The 19,848-nt window shown below is 53.7% G+C and overlaps 9 protein-coding genes across 9 annotated transcripts; 3 read left to right on the forward strand and 6 right to left on the reverse strand.

Annotated features, from left to right (window-relative positions):
* Nucleotides 1–3,100: 3,100 nt before the first annotated feature.
* BO70DRAFT_341808 (GABA permease) lies at nucleotides 3,101–5,023 on the reverse strand (the record flags this gene model as incomplete). The annotated part of the gene is made up of 5 exons (XM_025541347.1): nucleotides 3,101–3,564; nucleotides 3,633–4,475; nucleotides 4,529–4,761; nucleotides 4,821–4,881; nucleotides 4,945–5,023. 5 exons carry the CDS (start codon nucleotides 5,021–5,023, stop codon nucleotides 3,179–3,181), a joined length of 1,602 nt encoding a protein of 533 aa, XP_025396903.1. The 3' UTR covers nucleotides 3,101–3,178.
* Nucleotides 5,024–5,266: 243 nt separating this feature from the next.
* On the forward strand, nucleotides 5,267–7,164 carry BO70DRAFT_112076 (cytochrome P450). The gene is made up of 2 exons (XM_025537885.1): nucleotides 5,267–6,365; nucleotides 6,420–7,164. The coding sequence occupies exons 1-2, from the start codon at nucleotides 5,416–5,418 to the stop codon at nucleotides 6,916–6,918; spliced, it is 1,449 nt and encodes a 482-aa protein (XP_025396904.1). The 5' UTR covers nucleotides 5,267–5,415; the 3' UTR covers nucleotides 6,919–7,164.
* BO70DRAFT_373203 (uncharacterized protein) lies at nucleotides 7,052–7,895 on the reverse strand (the record flags this gene model as incomplete). Its single annotated transcript, XM_025544900.1, has 2 exons — nucleotides 7,052–7,358; nucleotides 7,414–7,895. 2 exons carry the CDS (start codon nucleotides 7,893–7,895, stop codon nucleotides 7,052–7,054), a joined length of 789 nt encoding a protein of 262 aa, XP_025396905.1.
* A 740-nt stretch (nucleotides 7,896–8,635) lies between these two features.
* BO70DRAFT_364651 (response regulator) lies at nucleotides 8,636–9,618 on the reverse strand. The gene is made up of 2 exons (XM_025543860.1): nucleotides 9,117–9,618; nucleotides 8,636–9,022 (listed from the first exon to the last, which is right to left on the reverse strand). Exons 1-2 carry the CDS (start codon nucleotides 9,306–9,308, stop codon nucleotides 8,708–8,710), a joined length of 507 nt encoding a protein of 168 aa, XP_025396906.1. The 5' UTR covers nucleotides 9,309–9,618; the 3' UTR covers nucleotides 8,636–8,707.
* Nucleotides 9,619–10,153: 535 nt separating this feature from the next.
* On the reverse strand, nucleotides 10,154–10,978 carry BO70DRAFT_389210 (uncharacterized protein; the record flags this gene model as incomplete). Its single annotated transcript, XM_025546061.1, has 4 exons — nucleotides 10,154–10,305; nucleotides 10,335–10,407; nucleotides 10,457–10,767; nucleotides 10,831–10,978. The coding sequence occupies 4 exons, from the start codon at nucleotides 10,976–10,978 to the stop codon at nucleotides 10,154–10,156; spliced, it is 684 nt and encodes a 227-aa protein (XP_025396907.1).
* A 250-nt stretch (nucleotides 10,979–11,228) lies between these two features.
* Nucleotides 11,229–12,803, reverse strand: BO70DRAFT_389211 (nitronate monooxygenase). The gene is made up of 4 exons (XM_025546062.1): nucleotides 12,722–12,803; nucleotides 12,366–12,627; nucleotides 11,771–12,272; nucleotides 11,229–11,708 (listed from the first exon to the last, which is right to left on the reverse strand). The coding sequence occupies exons 1-4, from the start codon at nucleotides 12,732–12,734 to the stop codon at nucleotides 11,418–11,420; spliced, it is 1,068 nt and encodes a 355-aa protein (XP_025396908.1). The 5' UTR covers nucleotides 12,735–12,803; the 3' UTR covers nucleotides 11,229–11,417.
* Nucleotides 12,804–13,208: 405 nt separating this feature from the next.
* Nucleotides 13,209–15,510, forward strand: BO70DRAFT_364654 (folic acid synthesis protein). The gene is made up of 5 exons (XM_025543861.1): nucleotides 13,209–13,344; nucleotides 13,398–13,414; nucleotides 13,559–13,890; nucleotides 13,956–14,144; nucleotides 14,224–15,510. The coding sequence occupies exons 3-5, from the start codon at nucleotides 13,693–13,695 to the stop codon at nucleotides 15,208–15,210; spliced, it is 1,374 nt and encodes a 457-aa protein (XP_025396909.1). The 5' UTR covers nucleotides 13,209–13,344; nucleotides 13,398–13,414; nucleotides 13,559–13,692; the 3' UTR covers nucleotides 15,211–15,510.
* Nucleotides 15,511–15,948: 438 nt separating this feature from the next.
* On the reverse strand, nucleotides 15,949–17,688 carry BO70DRAFT_373207 (ADP-ribosylation factor GTPase-activating protein; the record flags this gene model as incomplete). The annotated part of the gene is made up of 6 exons (XM_025544901.1): nucleotides 15,949–15,977; nucleotides 16,030–16,347; nucleotides 16,403–17,118; nucleotides 17,177–17,360; nucleotides 17,419–17,554; nucleotides 17,623–17,688. 6 exons carry the CDS (start codon nucleotides 17,686–17,688, stop codon nucleotides 15,949–15,951), a joined length of 1,449 nt encoding a protein of 482 aa, XP_025396910.1.
* Nucleotides 17,689–18,256: 568 nt separating this feature from the next.
* On the forward strand, nucleotides 18,257–19,687 carry tim21. The gene is made up of 5 exons (XM_025543862.1): nucleotides 18,257–18,607; nucleotides 18,761–18,945; nucleotides 19,051–19,105; nucleotides 19,176–19,275; nucleotides 19,344–19,687. Exons 1-5 carry the CDS (start codon nucleotides 18,332–18,334, stop codon nucleotides 19,427–19,429), a joined length of 702 nt encoding a protein of 233 aa, XP_025396911.1. The 5' UTR covers nucleotides 18,257–18,331; the 3' UTR covers nucleotides 19,430–19,687.
* Nucleotides 19,688–19,848: the final 161 nt, after the last annotated feature.

Consider the following 19,848-nt stretch of genomic DNA (forward strand, 5'->3'; position numbering starts at 1 on the left):
GGCTGACAGGCAGCGGTGATCGCCGCCTCCAATCGTTATCGCAGAGCTCTAGCTGCTGCCATGTGTTCGGCTTTCCGCGAAGCTTTAGCCCAAGCTTTTCGGCCCTGATACTGATACTGATAGTGATAGACGTTCGACTGGACAAAGGGGGAGGTCTGATTGGGGAGAAGGTGGATGAGCTCAGCATCTGGTAGCTGACCACGCACACGCCCTGATTGGACGCCATGCGATCCAGATAAGGCGGTTGTCAATTGTCACGCCCCGAGGCCATATCTCAGGGATCAGGATGCCATCGTTGCATGATACGAACCCCTTAGCGTGAAGGCTGATAGATTGCGGTGCTTTCACCCCGGAGTATCTGCCTGATCTGGCCCATCGAGGTTGGCATTGTTCCAGGCCACCAGCCGAGCCGTTCGTTCATGCCGTGTCGGGCGGGACTCAGGAGTCGTAGACAATCCATCCATCAGTCTAGGTATGGTATAAGTAACTATAGATGGAACACTGACCACGCCTTCTAGAACCTGGAGACCTGACCTGAATCAGCAATGTCCCTGATAGAGGAGATAGGATAGACCGTTGGAATCGTTTTCTGGGACCGGAGCTCTCTCTCTCTCTCTCTCTCTTAGTTACCCGGCACCGCAATCAGTTGAACTTCCACCTCGATCTGAACCCAGCAATATCAATGGCCCCGATAAGTTATATGAACCAGCACTGACCCTGGTTGCATCTGCACTACTAAACATTTACCCCTTCCCTGCTGCCTAAAATATAAGTACCTCCGTCCGTCCCTGCACATGCATGGGCCATGGATACGGTAGATAGATAGTCAGTCAGTCTACTGAACCCAGCGAGCCAGAAAGAATCATGACCATGACCATGCAACTCGTGCCTTGCCCTAACACACTTAGAGTATCACCCAGTCACGGCGAGTGGATCTCCTGCCTCCACCACACCCACAGTCAGTGATCAATCAGTCACAGTCACAGTCACCGCGACGCCCCACAAAGATACATGGATGGATATCCTCGGATCCCGACTGTCTCCATAACTGTGACTGACTTGACTCCAACAGTCGCCTAACAGAAATAGATTGGTTGGTTGGTTGGTTGGCTACTTTCTACTTTTATATACGGGGTGCGATTGCTCCAAGAAACACGCGCACGACAAACGCTAGTTGTGTTTTTCCCGGCGGTCGTGCTTCGGTTTGGTTTGGGCTGTTCCCCAGAGGCAGCCCTTCGCCCGGGCGTGCATATTGGTGGTGGTTTTAACTTTCGAGACACGTTTCTTGAGACAACGTTTCCCGACTCCCGTACCCAACCAACTGAGTAACTATCTATCTAGTAGTAGGTTTGGATGTCACTCCGGCGGAGAACGGGAGTCGCTCCATATAATTTGCAGATCACGCTTGCAGGATAACACCACCACCACGCGCCATGTGACCCATTGACCTGACCTTACTCGCAAATGACTCCCAATAATAAAAACCACAGGACAATAACAATAAATCCAAGAACACAATATTATTAATCACCATTGTTTTATCCAGCCCGTACGGTTCATCATAAAACCGCAGTACCAACCCAAAAGATAATACTCAAACGCGCCCCTTGACGCGTGCGGTAAAAAAAAAAAAAAAAAAAAAAAAAAAAAAAAAAAATTCGCGCATGCGCTCCCCGATGGAGGCCGCGGTCGGGTCGGTCGGTTTCCCGAGCCTCACTAAGAGTATCGACGTAGTGAGCTTGGCCGGACTATGTTACCACGCTAGCCCTTTTAATCAGCGGGGATTTTGCCGAGCTGATTCTTACCTTCCTTAGATAGATAGTACCTGAGTACTTATGGAACGGAACGGAATGGAGATTTGGGACTGGGACTGGGACTGGGACTACTGTAAGGTACCGACTACCTAGCGAACGAGCGAGTGAGGAAGCGATTGGAGTTGGGGCTGGGATTAGTTGGTGCTAGACTGCTAGACTGCTAGACTGCTAGACTGCTAGACACTAGGACTCGGGTTGAATCGCGTCGAGTTACGGAGCATCAGGCCAATGCCAATGCGATTGCATCGAATTCTGGTAAGAGAGCATGGATGGGTTCAAGGTTGGAGTTGGAGAAAGTACCAACCACTGTACCAGACCAGACTAAACTAGACCAAACTCCTCCGTGCCGGAGGATCAGTTGGGGTTGGGTTTTGATCAACTATGATTTCAACATCCAAGAGTCCTTGACTCTTGACTCAGCCCTCCCGGCTCGAGGCTTTTTACAATCAAACCACAACATCAAACACACCCGGACCGTACCCAAAAGACCAATCTAGAATAATCATCCGAACCCGATTCTCTAGTCTAGTCGCTACTCTCTACAGGTTTACAGCTTGCGCCACGCGTTAGTTAACCAACTCGTACCGCCCCACGCCGCAACGGACCTCTAACGCTATCTGAGTCATGCGCGGAACAGCGTCAGGGGAATGGCAACTGAATGTGGGAAGGAATCGGGAAGGAGATGGCTATGCCAGATCCATCTAATCTAGCTGCTACGGATCTATAGTCTATACATAGGTTGTAGTGTTCAGGGTGTCCGAGGTCGGAATGCTAATTTAATTTAATCATGATCATATGGAATTGGAATTGGAAATGGTAATGGGAATGGTAATTAATGGGATGGAATGGTGGTTTGATTGCGGGGATGGATCTCCTATCTATATCTATTCTGGGGGTTCGAGATTCGCGATACCTCCGACCATGCTGGAGTATCTAACTAGTGGTTTGGTATATATTTGTTTCGGGTTGGAGGGGAGATTGGGAGGTTTCATGGTGCCCGATTCTTGTTTTGGAATCAACTTTGCCGGGAGAAACCTAGAAGGAAGACAGGAGACAGGAGACACATGGCTGATGGCTGATGGCTGATGGATGAATGCCGCATGCCAATACGAAGCGTGGTTGTGTGCTGTAGGGCTGGAGGAAAAGATCCTCGTGACCGAAAAGGGAAAGATAGACGCCCGCGGGACCTAACTATAAGCTTAAAGTGTATGTCTATCATCTATCACAGTTTATATGAAAAGGCAATAATCCAAGACAGTTCCTATTCCTATCACGACATATACTTTAAAAAAAATAAGGACGTTGCTTTACAGAGCCTAATTCAGTACATATCCAACCCACCCAACTGCGATTTACCACGCATCTCAAGAACTCGACTCTACCACCTTCTCGGACCCTCCCGCCGAAGAAACAGTCGCTGCGGCTGGATCTTCCACCCCGTCCACGACCAACTCCTGCACGTCGGACGGGCCCTTGAACTGCTTGCGGGCGGTGGTGAGCCAGGTGAAGATGCTCAGCAGCGCAACCAGGCCGATTGCGGCGCTGGTGTAGTTCATCGAGTTCGGCGTCACCGGGGCATCGGAGGGGAAGTTGAATGTGATGAAGGCGAAGAACAGGAATAGGAAGCCGAGTGCATGCAGCGAGAGTGAGATGGGCTTTGAAAAGGAATAAGGGCCATCGGATGACGCGACGTCGTGGTTAAAAACCCACCCTAGTAGTCGGGCGAAAAGAACAAGGGCATATGAGACATCTGGATTTGGGGGGTGCACAGTCAGTGAACAGTCAGTCATCATCGCTCGTTTGGAAGGAAGAACTCACAGAAACCCGTGGTCGCGATGGACACAACGGTATTGAAGCCGGTCACCGTACCAAAGTAGATGGAGTTAAACGCCATCTGAATCACGACCGTCACCAGGATTGCATAGATGGGGATTCTCCTCCCCTTTGCGACCCGGGATAGGATGCCAGAAAAGGGCATCCCGCGGTCTCGGGCAAACGCAAAGAGAGATCGAGAGCCTTCGGCCACCAGACTCACTGAGGAAACCATCATGATCACCGCTATCATGCTGGCCATGAAGCACGTGCCTACCTTGCTTTGGGTCGAGTCGTAGAAGATTTGGATCACGGGGACCCCTGTGGAGGAGTCTGCGGTGGCGGTGATATCGCCAATGCAGAAGCAGAGTGTGAGCAAAAACACAAATCCGGTTACAGCACCCATTCCGACGGACATGATCATGGCTAATGGCGCATCTCTCGAGGGACGGGTCATCTCTTCTGTCATGTGGGCCGGGGTGTCATAACAGCACATGCCAAAGAAGCTTTGGAGAATCCCCACCATTGTTGCCATTGCGGAGCCAAAACCAGTCATGTTCTGGAAGTCTTGGAACACGAACGCGGCGTCTTGCTTGTCCTTCTTAGTAACCAACAAAACTACTACTATAATGATAAACGAGCAAACATTCCACAACAGAATAGCCCGGGATAGACGGTTGAGCAGATGAGGCATAAAGATATTGACCAGAAAGGCCCAGATCGCGACTGCATAGGTGACCAGGACGGTATGCCAACGCTCGATGACATAGTCGGGGTGGACCAGGTTTGCCTGCCCGAGGATAAAATTGGCCGCGAACGAGTTGTTGGCCGAGCCCATGGCGAGGATACCTGATGTCAACTGAGCACGGCGAGCAGAGCATCTCGACCACAGCACCACTTACCCGTCAACATGAACCATCCGGTAATGTATGACATCTCCCGAGCGATCTTGGGTGGTGCTAGCATGAAAACCCACGAATACTGACCCCCAGCTACAGGCCATCGCGAGCACCATTCTGCCATTGCCAAAACAACGGCGAAGGTGACGACACACACGCCGATCCATCCGAAGAGCATCACTGGCGGACCGCCCGCAGACACGCCAACGCTAAATGCACCACTTAAGGCAGTCCAGCTGTTCTCGCAGAGTCAGTTTACGGTTTGACTTGATGAAAGACACGGGGGGGTGCGTACCAGGTAACGATGCTGAAGCTGAAGCCAACCATGTCCAGAAGGCTGAACGATCGCTTGAATTCTAGACCGGTGGAGCATCAGTGAATGCCATTGTCAATGCAGAGTACACCGCAGGTATCCATACCCTGTTGATATCCCAAATGCTCGAGAGCTCGATCTTCCTGGGTCCCCGGGTCGAGGGCATCTTTGGGCGCCTCAGACATGACGGCGATAGCGATGGCAGTTCGGGCGGATTCGAAAAGCGACCACGGCCGACGATCAGCCTATATGTATATGGCCCATGATGCAGCACGATAAGCACTCGTCAGGGCCAGCCATTCCTGAGCTGAAGATCGCCTCTCCAGTGGGTGCTTATCAGCGGATCGACCGATGCGGGAAGCGTCATTGGTAGAGCGAGCTTCTTCAGCAAGGGGCATCGGACCTATCACCAAGGCTCGAGGCTATCCCTGTCGGAGCGTCCGAGGCATTGTTGACTGACTAATGAAGGCTAAAGGACCGCTCATCTTTGGCTCAGGCGGGGTTGCAACGTGCTAACCCCCGTATAAACTGTCAGCCGGATGTTCTATAGCTCAGGCTCACAGACCTTGCGCCCATCATGCTTCGCATCGAGACCATACAGGCGCTCTCCTCCCATCCCCTGCCCATAGCTGTTCTCGTGATTGCCAGCGCCATCTTTTGTAGATGCTTCTACCGGATCTACCTCCATCCCTTGTCAGCGGTCCCAGGACCCAAGCTTGCCGCCTGCACGTCACTGTGGTTGACATACCACACGTACATCGGCGATGAATGCACGGTCGTATATGGCTTGCACCAAAAATACGGCCCTGTCTTACGAGTCGCCCCCAATGACGTCGACATTGCCCACCTCGATGCGATTGAGCCGCTCTACTTCGCCTGCGGAGGGTTCCCCAAGGCCCGGCCATATTCCAAGTTCGATCTCGACGGGCACGCGACGATATTCTCTACCTTGAATCTGTCCGATCGGGCGGCTCGCGCCAAAGCTGTGACTCCTCTGTTTTCATCCGCCTCCATTCGGAGCTCTCAGAAGGCTCTGGGCGATGTCTTTGACGCTTTCGTGGCCAGGCTGCGGAGTGAGGCCCGCACGGCCAAACCGGTCAATGTCCTCAACGCGGCCCGGGCCATGGCAATTGACGGTATGAGTGCCCACCTCTTTCACGAGAGGTATGGCGCGATGACGGAGACGGCGGATTTGATGTCGGCCTCGCCATTTGTGGACTCCTGCGTGCAGATAGGTGCTTTCTTCAACCTGGTGCCTGGGAAAATGGGAGATGCTCTCATGGCGATGGTGGAACGCTGGTCGACAAATACGAAGTTGAAGGAATCCCACGGATTGATTGACAAGTACACGAGAAAGCTGGTTCAGACGGCAGTCCCGGAGAGTGGAAGCTACCAGAGCCGTCTTCTTGGAAAGCTAACTGCCGCACAATGCCAAATCGAACTCATAGATGTCTGCTTTGCGGGAACCGACTCGACGGCTATGAATACTGCATCGATCATGTGGTATCTCACAAAGCAGCCAGACATGTGAGTAGCGCAATGGGCTGTTCCATTATTGATACCTTGCTAACAGTAGTGCAGCTACGCTCGACTCAGACAAGAGGTCCTGAAGACAACCCAAAATGGCGAGGACCCGATGACCTGCGCTTATTTGCGCGGAGTCATCCGGGAAGGTCTCCGATTGTCGTGGTCCACTCCGGTTCGCCTGCCTCGTTTGGTCCCGGCTGGAGGATGGCAGTGTCTGGGGTTTCACTTCCCAGCTGAAACCAGCGTCGGTGTTGCGTCCTACCAGCTGCACCAGGACAGTAGCATGTTCCATAACCCACAGCAATTCGAGCCTGAGCGTTGGGATAATCCGAGTAGTGCAATGCTCACGGCTTTCATGCCTTTCGGTAAAGGTACAAGATCATGCCTTGCACAGCCACTGGCAACGTATGAAGTCACCATGTCTATCTTCAAGGTGGTCGAAGCAGACCTACTCCGGGGCGCAACGATTGTTCAAGATAGAATCGAGATCAAGGAATGGTTCAACACGGAGGTGAAGGGAGGGGAGATCCTAGTGCAGTTTGCACAGTCGTAAGATAGCATACGTCCACAGTGAGAAAAAAAAATAAAGAAAGTAATATATTAAAACATCATGTTTGCACAAACAAGCAGAACAATCCATACAGCCCTCAGTCAGGCCACAAATATGTCACACAGATATGGTACCCTTAGAAATCATCTTGAGAAAAATCAATATCCTTACCATCCAGCCACTCCATCATCTCTTTATATAGTGCGTCACGCTCCTTTCCGAATAGCTGAGGCATGTTCGGTTTAATCGGGTAACCCAGCCGACGCATGCCATAGGCCAGGAACTGGTAACCCTTGGGCTCCTGAGTCAAGGCCTCATGGTCGATCCTTGGGAGACGTGTCGGGTCCACAGGCACCATTTTGTCCTTCTCATAGATTGGGTGGTTGCAGAAGATCTTCCAACCGTGCGGTTGCTTCTTCAAGAAGAAGACAAAGCGGCAGTCACTATCATAGGAATGAGTTAGCTAAGTCAGGCATGTCATAGAAAAAAGAAATTTACCAGTCACTGTCCCACTCGACTCCATACTCATCAGCAAAACGCACCGAGATCGTAACCTTCATCTTATCAACGGCACGGTCACCCTTGATGTCCACCGCATGACCGTGCACTCGATGGCTGATGTATTCACCCTTCTTCCAGCTTTCAGCCCAAGACTCAATGGCCTTGTTCCGGTAGTTCTGCTGCCAGGAGATATTGATGAATGCGTTCAGGTCAAAGATCTCCCGAAGATCAGTCCACTCGCAGGCGTCGCGGTGGAGTGGCCAACCCTCGCAGATCTCGCGAATCTTGAACCGCTCCAAAGTGGACGCGTCATCGGTGTTGTATGTCAGACGGTTGGATGCAGCGGGAGGCTCTTCACCCAGGGCACAGCCATATTTGTCGGCGATCTTGAACAGCGCGGGCTTCTCGGTGGAGGGGATCTTTTCACTCTGCCCGGCACCGATCACCTTTGCTGCTCGCCAGTTTTTCCAGGAGAACATTGCTGATAGTTAAGGGGGTTGGGAGGTTGGCTGATGGCTGGAGGGAGGGAGTGAGGAAGGGGGGCCTGCCTGTGCCTATATATAAGGTTCTTGTTTAGCTTTGTATCAGACTCAACATCAAGAGCCTGAGAGCTTGAATGATATCACGGAGTAGTCTTGATCATCATGATGTACCCACAGTAAAGCCAGCCACATGATGCATGATCCAAAGGGTAAATCCTGTCACCAAGATCAAAACAAGAGACATGGGGTAGCATATATACCTCTGCCACTTGCGCATGACTTCCACAGCGACCTGCGTGTTTGTCTTGCTTGATTGCGCGAGAAACTTGTCCTAGCCCTCAGCTATCTGGTCTGGAGGTCTTATTTGTTCACATGCCCAGAAAGACCTAGAGTTCTCGGCCATAAAGTATGAAGTCTGTTGGGGAAACAAAAGAACGTCTGTCAGCAAAGGTCAAGTTGTTTGCGAGGAGTAGATTTATTCGTACCTTGGGACGATTTGTTGAGAAAGCCATTCCTACTAGCCAAATTGTCTCTGAATCATCGATCCACATACCCCGAGAGTAGACTCGAGGCGTCCAAGCGTTGTGGAAGAAAACCGGATTGGCAAAGGTGGGAATGTCTGGACTTCTGTTGTGGAGACTTCTCAACGGGGAAGCCACGCTAGGCCTGATACGGTTAGCGGAATCCGGGGCATGTCATCGCCTCTCCACCATCACCATCACATCCTCAAGGTTCAAACAGTCATTTCAGACATTATAGTCTCCTCTATACACAAACGCAACAAAGACCTATCACGCGACTCCACTCCTCTAAATTCTGGACCGCGGCCCCCGATATCTCCTTTTCAACCCCACCATCAACCCCGGAGACCCCCCCGTCCCGCCAGGAAGAGGCATAATCTCCTCTCTAGCCCAAAATGTCAACTGACGCCTCAAATGGTCCACTCTCAGCGGCTTCTTCAGAAAGACATTGAATCCGGCCTTCTGATCCTCCCTGAGACAGATGCCCATGCAGGCCACGAGCCCGATAATGGGCGTCCGCTGGATCTTGGGATCGGCGATGAAGGGCAGTTGGGTGCGGATGATATGGGTGGCTTGGATGCCGTCCATCACTGGCATTGAGATCTGGGTGCTGGTTAGATATATTATATCTTAGTGGGTTGGCGAGTGGAGAGGGGGGAGGGGGGGGGAGGGAAGGGAAGGAGAGAATAGTCCATACATCCATGAAGATTATGTCCGGGCGGGGAAATGGTCCGGACAGATAGTCTAATGCATGCTGGCCGTTGTGAGCGGTTGCGATGCTTCTGCAGCCGAGGCGTTGGAGAATTTTGGTGGCGAGCTTTTGGTTGATCTCGCTAGGGGACGTTAGCTTGTGTGGGTTTGGGGTGTCATGGGCAGTACTACTTGTCATCGACGACGAGGATGTGCATTGTGGGATGGGATGGGTTGTGTGTGGTATTGAGGTAGGTGAGCACTTTAGTGTGGATGTATGGCGCGAGGCTGTCTATCTACATGGCGGGACACTGGGAGAATGAGGCTGAGCAAGGCTGTTATGGGTCGTATTTCAGCCAATCACATGAGGTATAAAACTGCCATTAAGATGGAGGTCAAATGACATATGGGCTAGATAATTGGACAGGCTTGAACGGAGCCAAGCCACCGATTTGCATATCATGGACGGTATGCATTTCCAACAACCACTTCTGCAATCGAACTTTCTGCACCCGTTAATGCTGCTGTGTTTACCAGATGCCCACCGGACAGAGAAAAGTAATTCCTAGGTACATGCCATCCTCATAGCATCAGCGGCCTTCCAAGCAACAATTGACCTCGGGCCAGTGGTCTATTTGGAGATCATATCGAGGAATCGACGTGCGGAAGCCTGCGAACGGAAGAGATTGAATCCGTAAGCGCATTTTATATAAAAAAGAGGAAGAAAGACCCGCCGTAGCTTGAAGGAAATTCTATAGATACCTCGGCCACCCCCGGTCAAAAGCCGAGACCAGAGACGTTCATGGGCTGTCCCGATTCCATCGATGGGTTATACCGAAGACTATCCTATCAGCCAGACAATGGCCGTGGAGGCTCTGCAGAATCAACGGTTTTGCTTCATAGCCGGAGCCGTGGAGCTTCGAAAAGATAAAAGCAGTTGACCGCAAACATCGCGAGGAAAGGATATATGGATGGCTATCCTTTCATAAATGGATTGTTGATATTGTGACGACCATACGCAGAGTCTGAGCGAAGGGTATGCCATCACGACATCCGTATAGCCTTCCTGGCATCGAAGCCATCTTTTATAGTCCTGGATTCACTCCCAGGCAGCACATACCCGCGCTGGTTACTCACCACCCGTACACCCCCCTCCATGAACTCGGTAGTATAGTGCGTATGTCCAAACACCCAGACTTCCACGGGGACTCTGCGTGCTGCGGACTCGACGTTCCCTGGAGAGAAGGCGCATGATGAGTAACAACAAGAACCTCGCGCTGCTGAGTCTGCGTCTTAGCCTTTACATCCCCATCCCCATATCCGTTCCCGTTCTCCTGCTCCGTGGACCGGATCTCCCCCAGTAACCAGGCGCGATCCTTCATAATCACGAGCGACATTATGATCATCGACCGTCCAGCCTCTTACTTTCCGAAAATCTCGAATCTTCGCTTGTACAATCTCCTGTGCTTGGGGCGGGACATCAGACCAGAGGGTACAGCCTAGCACGGTAATGTTGGATCGCGGTATGTCGTACGGTCTTTGATGGAGAAGTAATAAGCGACCATGGAAGCAGGATTCCCGCTCGAGGTTCCTGGCTCTTTCGATTCCTTCGGTAAAAGATTCGCCGTAGAACTCATGGTTTCCAAGAACGAGGAAGACTAATTCGAATCAATCGGTCTGTTTCCGTATGAGATCTCGGTAGTCGTCGTAGTCCACCAGACGCCCGACATCTCCGGCGAGGATGAGATGGGTTGCGCAAATTGGAAAATCGTAGGATGAATATTGGTGGTTTACTTCGAGGTGGAGATCGGAGAGGATCGGGAAGGTAGGCGGTGGGTCATTTGGTATCGAAAATGCTTTGTGAAACATTGTTGCGTCCCCCCTGTGCTTTATGTCTGTGTAGAAGAGAAGAAAGGGATCATTAGCCTCGCTCGGGCTGTGGAGAACCAAACATGGGTGGAGACCGGGGAGGCGCTAACTCTAAGCTTAGGTAGGACGGCACGGCTTGTCTGGGGGATTATTGCAAGTTATGTCAAGTAGAATGATGCATTTTATCTACGGATGTCAAATATCCCTACAATAAAAACTGGTCCACCAACCCACGACGCCATACTAGTCCCCGATACGAATACGAAAACTATTGACTTATCATTTGCAGCCTAGACATAAACCTATAATACGCTCGCTTCCCGCCACCCGAAATATTCAACCTGAAACACAACGCGATAATCACAGACCGAAAATCTCTAATTCTCTGTATCTGCCCGACATTAAATGCACGCATATGGTATCAAAAGAAACGATTTTACTACAGCTTCGCCAGCATCTTGTGGCCCTTCTGCAACAGCACAGCGGCGTCCGATACGAGCTCGTCAACGATGGCCTTGGCGGGCTTCTTCTCGTTCACCACGGCAGCCACCTTGCCCATCAGATAGGGACGGGCGTTCTCGAGGGTCTCGTCATCGACGTCGTCGGGCAGGTTCTCCATGTCGTGCTCGGCGGGGATGACGCCCTTGGCGGTGAGTTGGCGGATCTCGGCCTGGCGGTTCTTTTCCCAGTTGTCGATGTAGGCGTTGTTGCGAACGCGGAGGGGACGGCCCTGGGGGGGTTAGCTGTCTGCTTAAATTATCGGGGAGTTGGGGGAGGGGGAAAGGTAAGTACCGTGAAGATGATGGTACGGACGGTGTCGCTGAATCCAGCGGTGCGGACAGCTTCCTGGTGAGCCACGGGAGCACCGGCCTCATCAGCCAGGATGAAGCGGGTACCGATCCACACGGCAGAAGCCCCCATCATCAGGGCCGCGGCGACGGAGTTACCGTTGTACAAGCCACCTGCAGCGACAACTTGCACGGGCAGACCAGTCAAGGGACTCTTCTTGCCCTCGCACAGCTTGGCAACCGTCGGGATGAGGATAGTGGTGGGGACATCGCCAGTGTGACCGCCACCTTCGCCACCCTGAGCACAAATGATATCTGCACCGGCCTCGAGCGACTTCTGGACGTGCTTGGGGTGTCCAATCATGTTCATGTAGAGAATGCCGGCGGCGTGGAGCCGATCCACGACATTCTTGGGCGGGATGCCGACGGCGGAGACGAAGAGTTTAGCGCCGCTTTCGATGATGATGTCTACCAGTTCGTTGAGCTTCCCCTTGGTGTAGTCGTAGCTGATGCACGAGAAGAAGGAGTGGTTAGTAGGTCGGGTTCTGCCTGTCACACCCCAGTTGGGCATCACGTGGGGGAGGACAGGGAAGTCTTACTTGGTCTTCCGGGCACTTCCTCCGACCTGGGGAAGTAGGAGGTCCACGCCAAACGGGGCGTTCTTGTCATGCAGGAAGCTTTTGAGTTCTGCGATCTGTTCGCGAAGCATGTCAGGGGTATAGCCGACACCGCCAATCACTCCGAGACCACCGGCGTTGGTGACCGCGGCGGCCAACTTGGGGCCGGCGGCCACGTTCATTCCTGCCAGCAGGACGGGGTGGTTGATCTTGAGCAGATCGGTGAGAGTCGTGCGGATTTGCTCTAAACAAGACGAGGGGAATCAGCACAGCACGTCCTGGGACATCGCCACATCACATGCGAATTCGAAGGTGGTTCGTGGCGCGCTGGGGCTTACGTGGAGAGGCCATATTGATGGTGGAACGGCTGCAAGACGGCTGCAAACGGCTGCAAGACGGGTATGCAAGTGACAGGAGACGGACAGTAGTTCAGAGAGGGAGTGTCAGTATGGGGAGGATGAAAAGAAGCGGAGGCCGGGGCTTTGAGAGGGCAGTTATAAAGAGGCCGGGGCAGCCGAGGAGCTGTTGTTCTGCAGCACGAGCCTCGGTCCAGTGCACGGCGAATCAGACCACTTCAGGCGTACCCCGACATCCCTGCCGAGTGCCACCTGACGCTCGGCGCGGGGTTGGCGGCCTTACTGCCTGAGGCCAGAGCGGAGCGCAGTCAGGTGCCCGGTCAGCTGACGGCGGGAGCCGAACCCGGGCCCGGACCGGCGCATGACGTATTTTCTTCCCCCAGATCGCGCTGCTCTGCACGTCGTTTGGGCATCCATCCATCACTAGCGCTGCAAGAATGAGACCCGTGCCCGTGCTGACTGCGCATTGCAATGCTGCAGCTCGGAGATCAGCTTCTGGGGTTGTTCGTCCATGCCGCGCTCTTGGTGCTGGCTCGTTCCCCTCTCAATCATTCCGAGGAGCTGTGCCATGGTCTAGATCGTATGGCAGCTTGATAAAGAGGTAGGTAGGTTGTCTGATAAGCATGTGCTGTATATCCGGTCTAACCTATAGCCCTAGAAGCTTGTTTATATCTGGTACGGTCTGCCCCAGATGCACACTCAACATCCGTTTGATACTCTGCATCAATCGAATCTCGCTTTGAACACCCTTATACTGTTCTTGGCTCTATTTGCAACATGACCAACTATACGCCCTGCAATGGACTAACTCACTCTTAGGGTCAACATCCACCAGAAAATTCGACAACCGATCCTGGTCTGGTGTCAGCTCAAGGCCCCTCAATCATGGAGCTCTAAAATCACCTACCCCCCGACATTTTTCCGCTGGTCGAACAGGACTGTTCAACGCCAGCATGGACCGAGTCCATTCTCCCACCCACCGCGCATTCATTGCCTTTGGGAGCAACGTCGGAGACCGCATAGAGATGATCGAAGCCGCTTGCCGAGAAATGGAGCGGGCCAGCATCCGGGTCAAGCGGACGAGTTCTCTCTTCGAGACCGCGCCGATGTACGTCCTGGACCAGGACCCTTTCATGAACGGCGTGTGCGAGGTATGTCCACCGATGCCCACTATATATCATATCCATAGCACTTCTATCATACTCACAACCCCCAGGTCGAGACTAGCCTCAGCCCGATGGACCTGCTCGACACCCTCCAGGCCATTGAGATCGGGCTGGGTCGGAAGAAGCTCATCGACAAGGGACCGCGCTCCATCGACCTCGACATCCTGCTCTACGACCAGCAGATCTTCTCGCACGACCGTCTTAGCATCCCGCACCAACTGATGCTCGAACGCGACTTCGTCCTCCGTCCTCTCTGCCAGTAAGCCCCTCCTCCACCTCCCCCCATCATCCCCCACCAACTAACCGCCACCAACACAGACTCATCCCTCACGAACGCCCCCCGTTCCCAAACCACACGACAACCTACATCTCGCACCTTCAAAACCTGCCCCCTCCCACACCAACCCCCCACCCAACGACCCCGATCCGCCCTCATTCCCCGCCCTGCACTCCACGCACCCCAACCGCCCAACCCACATAATGGCGATCCTCAACCTCACCCCGGACTCCTTCTCCGACGGAGGCACCCACAGCCCCGCCGACCTAACCACCCTAACCCACACAATCGAGACCATGATCGCCTCCGGCGCAACCATAATCGACATCGGCGGCGAAAGCACGCGCCCCGGCTCCACCCCCATCAGCGAAACCGAAGAACTATCCCGAGTAATCCCCGTCATCCGACACATCCGGACCAACATCCCATCGGCCTCCAACATCGCCCTCAGCATCGACACCTACCGCGCGCGCGTCGCCGAAGAAGCCTGCCTCGCCGGCGCGGACATCATCAACGACGTCTCCGCCGGGCAGCTCGACCCCGAAATGCTGCCCACGATGGCGCGGACCGGCAAATCCGTCATCCTGATGCATATGCGCGGCACGCCAGCCACCATGACCAAGCTCACCGACTACCCCAACGGAGTGATCCGCGACGTCGGGGCGGAACTATGCGCCCGCGTCGCCGCCGCAGAAGCAGCCGGCATCAAGCGCTGGCGGATCATCCTAGACCCCGGACTGGGGTTCGCGAAGAATGAGCCCCATGATCTCGCCATCCTGCGGGATTTGAATACCCTGAGGACCGGGGTCCAGGGGCTCGAGTATTTCCCGTGGCTGATGGGGCCGAGTCGGAAGCGGTTTGTGGGGAGGTTGACCGGCGTGCAGAAGGCCAGTGAGCGCACCTGGGGTACGGCCGCGACGGTCACAGCTAGTGTTGCCGGTGGTGCGGATATCGTGCGCGTGCATGATGTGAAGGAGATGTGGCAGGTGGGTCGGGTCGCGGATGCGATTTACAGGGGCATTTCGTGATGATGACTTGCTTTGTATTTGTTGTTTGCATGGTGTGGTTTTTTATGTATATGTTTGGGGGATGGATATTCAACTATGGAGATGACGATGGAAAAGAGGATGATGGAAGAGTAGCGGGTGTGGAGAGGTTCAACCCTGTTGGTGGTTGGTTGCATTTTGAGCGATTATAACCTGAGGATATAAAATGTGAATTTTTCGCGATGGTGATAGAACAGGATACGGGAACTGTCTACTAGTGCTGGGGTTGATCTAATAATGAAAACGTCCCAGGACCGTCTTATCCGAAGCGACAATTCATTGGCAGCAATACCTAGTTCCGCACTCAACAGCCTACTCAAGTCCAAAATATACAAGAATCCAAGACAGGGGAAGAAGAAGAAGAAGAAAAAAAAAATAAATGTTCAATGGAAAGAAGCCAATTAACGATTTTAACTAACGCAGAGCAGGCATGAGAAGTGAAAAGAGAGAACCGACCTGGACCGGTTCATCCTAGTGCAAGACGGACTTTTCCCAGTTCCAGTAGTTCTAATTGAAGTATGGGTGGAGGCAAGAGCGCCTACCGTGTAGAAGTCGGAAAGAATTCTGTTTATGAGGAGGGGGTACTAATCAGGGGAATAGAAAGAAGATGATGAGAACGCCACATATGAAGGAGATCGAGTATAAAGCTGGCTAACAGGTCAGGATACGCGCCGGCTGTGTGAATCGAAAGCGTTATCGGTTGTGTTAGAGCGCACATGCTCAGCTGTTCAGGTAGCTGCGTATAGCGCCTGGAGGTCGTTAGTATGGGATGACGTATATAGACTCAGGGGGAAGACATACCTTGCAGCTTGACTGCACCCTCTCCGACAAGCTGCGTCAGGTTCTCCAGGTCATCACCTGCCGTGATGCCGAACCGACGCACAAAGTCCTTGGCGGCATTCTCGATATCCCCGTAGGTATCGTCCGCAGCGGGAAGCTCATCCTCGGGGCGGCCGAAGTAGCTGTTACTAGAGATAGCCGTGGCGCTGTCAAACTGACGGAGACGGTCCTTCGCCTCGGCCTGTGCAGCGGGGTCGAAACGATCCCGTCCGAAGAACTCATCGGAAGAGATACCCTTCTGGGCGCCAAACCGGGACTTGTTTTGCTTCACCTCCTCATCTATAAAAATCGTTAGTCCGTGACACCACACAAAGAACGAGCATGTTGACCGTACCATCAGCGGCAGATCTGGTCGGAGCAGCGCCGAAGCCCAGCTTCTTCGGGGCGGCGGGCTTCGCGCCGACAGTCTGTCCGAATCCTAGTCTTCCAATGCCCATACCAAGACGCTCCACATCACCGGAGCTGCGTTCCTGGGAGGTGCGGGTGGCGCCGAAGTTGCCCTTGCCCGGGCTGATAGGAGACGGGGAGGCAATCGCAGTGGCAGCGGTGCTGGCAGTCTTAGCCTTGGCATCCGCCTCCGCCTGTTCAGCTTCGGGGTCATATCCCAGCTTCTCGATGCGCTCGGCTTCTTCCTTGGCCTTCCTCTCGGCCTCATCGAAGTCAATGATTTCCGCGGCGGCGACCTTCTTGGCCCCCAGCTTGGGGGCTTTCTTGGCGCCCAACACGCTGCCCTTCTTGGCTGCAGCAGTCGAGGGGGTCTTGCGGACAGCAGCGCTGGCCCGGATGGCGGCAGGGGCAGGGGAAGCGGCCTCCTTGTCGGCGGAGAGGGGCGACTTGGAGCGCGAGCCGTTTGCGCCGGAGTTCAGGAACGGCGAGGCGGTGCGACTGACGACCGGGGGGGTACCGGTGCGGGAAGGAGGGTTGCTGGGACGCTTGATGGAGGGCTTGTCCCAGGAGGAGAAGAAGTCGTCCTCATCACCGGCGGGGGTGCTGGAGCCGTTGGACGGAATGTCGGCGGGGACGTCTGTAATGACTACCTCCTCGGGGTATCTGTACACCACGAATAATCAGCCCTGCGACGCATCGGGTAGGATTCAGAACCACTGACTGTTGCGCATCCTGCGCGGCCCGTCTCTTCAGCTCCTCCTTGTACTTGACGGCGGCATTGCAAGTGTACTTGACTTTGGCGTCCTTGCTGGCCAGAGCGGCCGATCCGCCATGCGATTGGAAGTACTTGGTAGCGGACTCATTGCCGCCGACCTTCATCACCCGGAGCTGTTCCCATTGCCATTCTGCACGCCATGGTTAGTAAGGATGGGGAGTGGACTCAGGAGGCACGGGGATGCGTACGGTCGAGGTTGGTGGAGCGGACAAAGGAGATGTGGACACCCAGGTTGCGGTGGTTGGAGGAGCAGTCCAGGCAGAGGTAGATACCGAAGGGCACGGAGGACCAGGTCGGGTTCTTAGAGCCGCAATCGAAACAGATCTGTGCAGCGAAAGTCAGAATGGCGGCTGGATAGACGGGCGGAGGGAGGGGGGAGGGGCAGAGCGTGCCTTGTTTGCGGGCTTGAGTTTTATCTTCTCGAAGATCTTTTGGGCCTCGGCCTTGGAGGCAGCCATGGTGAGGGCGTGGAAGGGAGAGAGGACCCGGAGGAAGGGAGCTGCTGGAGCTGCTGCTGCGGCGGCGGGTGGAATGAATGAATGGAACGGGGATGGGGAGAGGATCCAAAGGACTGGAAATGGAATGCAATCGGGAGAGCGAACGTGGTCGCTTTGGGAGGCGCCGATGCCCGGCCCGGATTTGCAGGTCGCGCGGGTATTTTAACTTTGGACTCCTGATTGATGAGCCCGCAATGCAGTGGCAACTCGTGTGCCAATGTTTAGGATAACACCTTATTGAATGAAATACAACCCTTGGTCTCTTCGTCCTTAGCCTCTACAAAGTATACCAATCAGTAACATGAACAAACAGTACACAGTAGTACAACACAGCAAGAAAGAAGCTCCAGTCCCCGAATCCCCCTCGTAATGCAAATACATGCCCCGCCGAGAGTGCCGAAACTTTCAAAGCGGCGGCTGAAACAGCGACCGGAAGAGGCAATCGCAAGCCCACGTGACCCACCGGCTCCCCACACGGCGCGAACTGGGCCGCCAGTCCCCGTCGGCCACTATTTTCCGACCTTCGATCTACAGACTGCCAGCCATCTTCTATCTATCTATATCGATCCGATGCGGACCCAGGTGATGGTCAACCACCACCGCAATGCTTCCACCCCTACGACCTAGTCCAGCCCTGTTGCCGCGGGCTCTTCTGCGCCTGCGTCCTACCACCACCACCACCACCACACTTCTTCCCCGCACGACGGATCTAGCCCGGTGCTATGCCACCGGATCGAGCGCTCCCAAACGACGAAACGTGACGGTGTTGTCCGACGACGGGCGCTACGAATGGGGCGAGTTAACCGGCAGGGAGAAGATGGCGCGCGCGACGCAGCAGTCGGTTAACTTTGTTGTTGTTCTTGCGGGGGCGGTTTTGACGGTGAGCTTCACCTACATACAATAGCATATACCATCCCCCACACACCATATACCCTCTATCCTATAACCTTCCCTACCCGCCCAAGCTATGCAGAAAATACAAACCCCCACAAGCAACAGCCCAACTAACACCTCTTATCATCCATGACAACAGGGCGGCGTCTTCTACCTCCTCTACACGGAAGTCTTCTCCCCCAATAGCAAAACCTGGCAGTTCGAAAAAGCTGTCGAGCGCATCCTGGACGACACGCGGTGTACGGCGCTCCTAGGCGATCGGAGACAGATCACTGCGTTTGGAGATAATACGTGGAGTCGGTGGGCGCGGAATCGACCTATCGCGTAGGTCTCATCCCATTCCATTTTATACTGGATACTGCTCCGGGTTGGAGTTTGTGTTTGTGTTTGTCTTGTTGAGGATGTCTGCTGATGGGTGATGGGTGGTAGTACTTCAATTTACAAAGACAGGCTGGGACGCGAACATTTGAAGATGAATTTCCACGTACGTTTTATCCCTGCTGGTGCATTGGTTTGGGGGGTGTGTGTTGTCGCTAATTATACTGGGTGTATAGGTCGAGGGACCGCTGAACTCCGGAACGGTGTTCGTGCATATGATGAAGCCGTTGGAGCATAATGAGTGGGAGTATCAGCTTCTGGCTCTGGAGGTGCCCGGTTAGTTATCTTACGTGGCCGTGGTGGTTGCTGTTTGAGGTGAACGTTGGCTGACTTTACTTGTGCAGGGCATTCTCGGGTGGTGTTGGAGCAGGCTCACGAGAAGCCGGGTGTGGGCAAGGCGCTGAAGATCTTTGGGATTCAGTTCCGGTAGACGGATCTGCAGTCGCGGAGTTTCTGCTTATACTATGAGTGAAGCTTCCCGAGCAACGCAGATGGATATAAGGGCTCCGGATGAAGAGCGCTGCCTTGCCTGTCTCGGTTATATCATCACGAGGCAGAGAATGAATGATCGGCTTCTACTGACGAGGAAGCTTTTCGGGCGGCTATATTGGCTGAAACGGCAGGCTAAAAACCATTGTATTATAGCATTTTTCGAGTGTAAAAACACATGTCATCCAAGATATGAGACAAAGACTTAAGATATTCTCCTTGGCAGTTTGGATGTCATCTGCTTTCAGCCTTGGACCGAGCAGTATTGATCTACCTAGTGTATTCCCTACACAGCCATATGCAATGTGCGAGATCAATCACATCTGCAGGTGATGCTTACGCCTCGTATAAGGACTCAGA

The sequence above is a fragment of the Aspergillus heteromorphus genome, assembly GCF_003184545.1.
Source record: "Aspergillus heteromorphus CBS 117.55 chromosome Unknown BO70scaffold_24, whole genome shotgun sequence".
NCBI lineage: Eukaryota > Fungi > Ascomycota > Eurotiomycetes > Eurotiales > Aspergillaceae > Aspergillus > Aspergillus heteromorphus.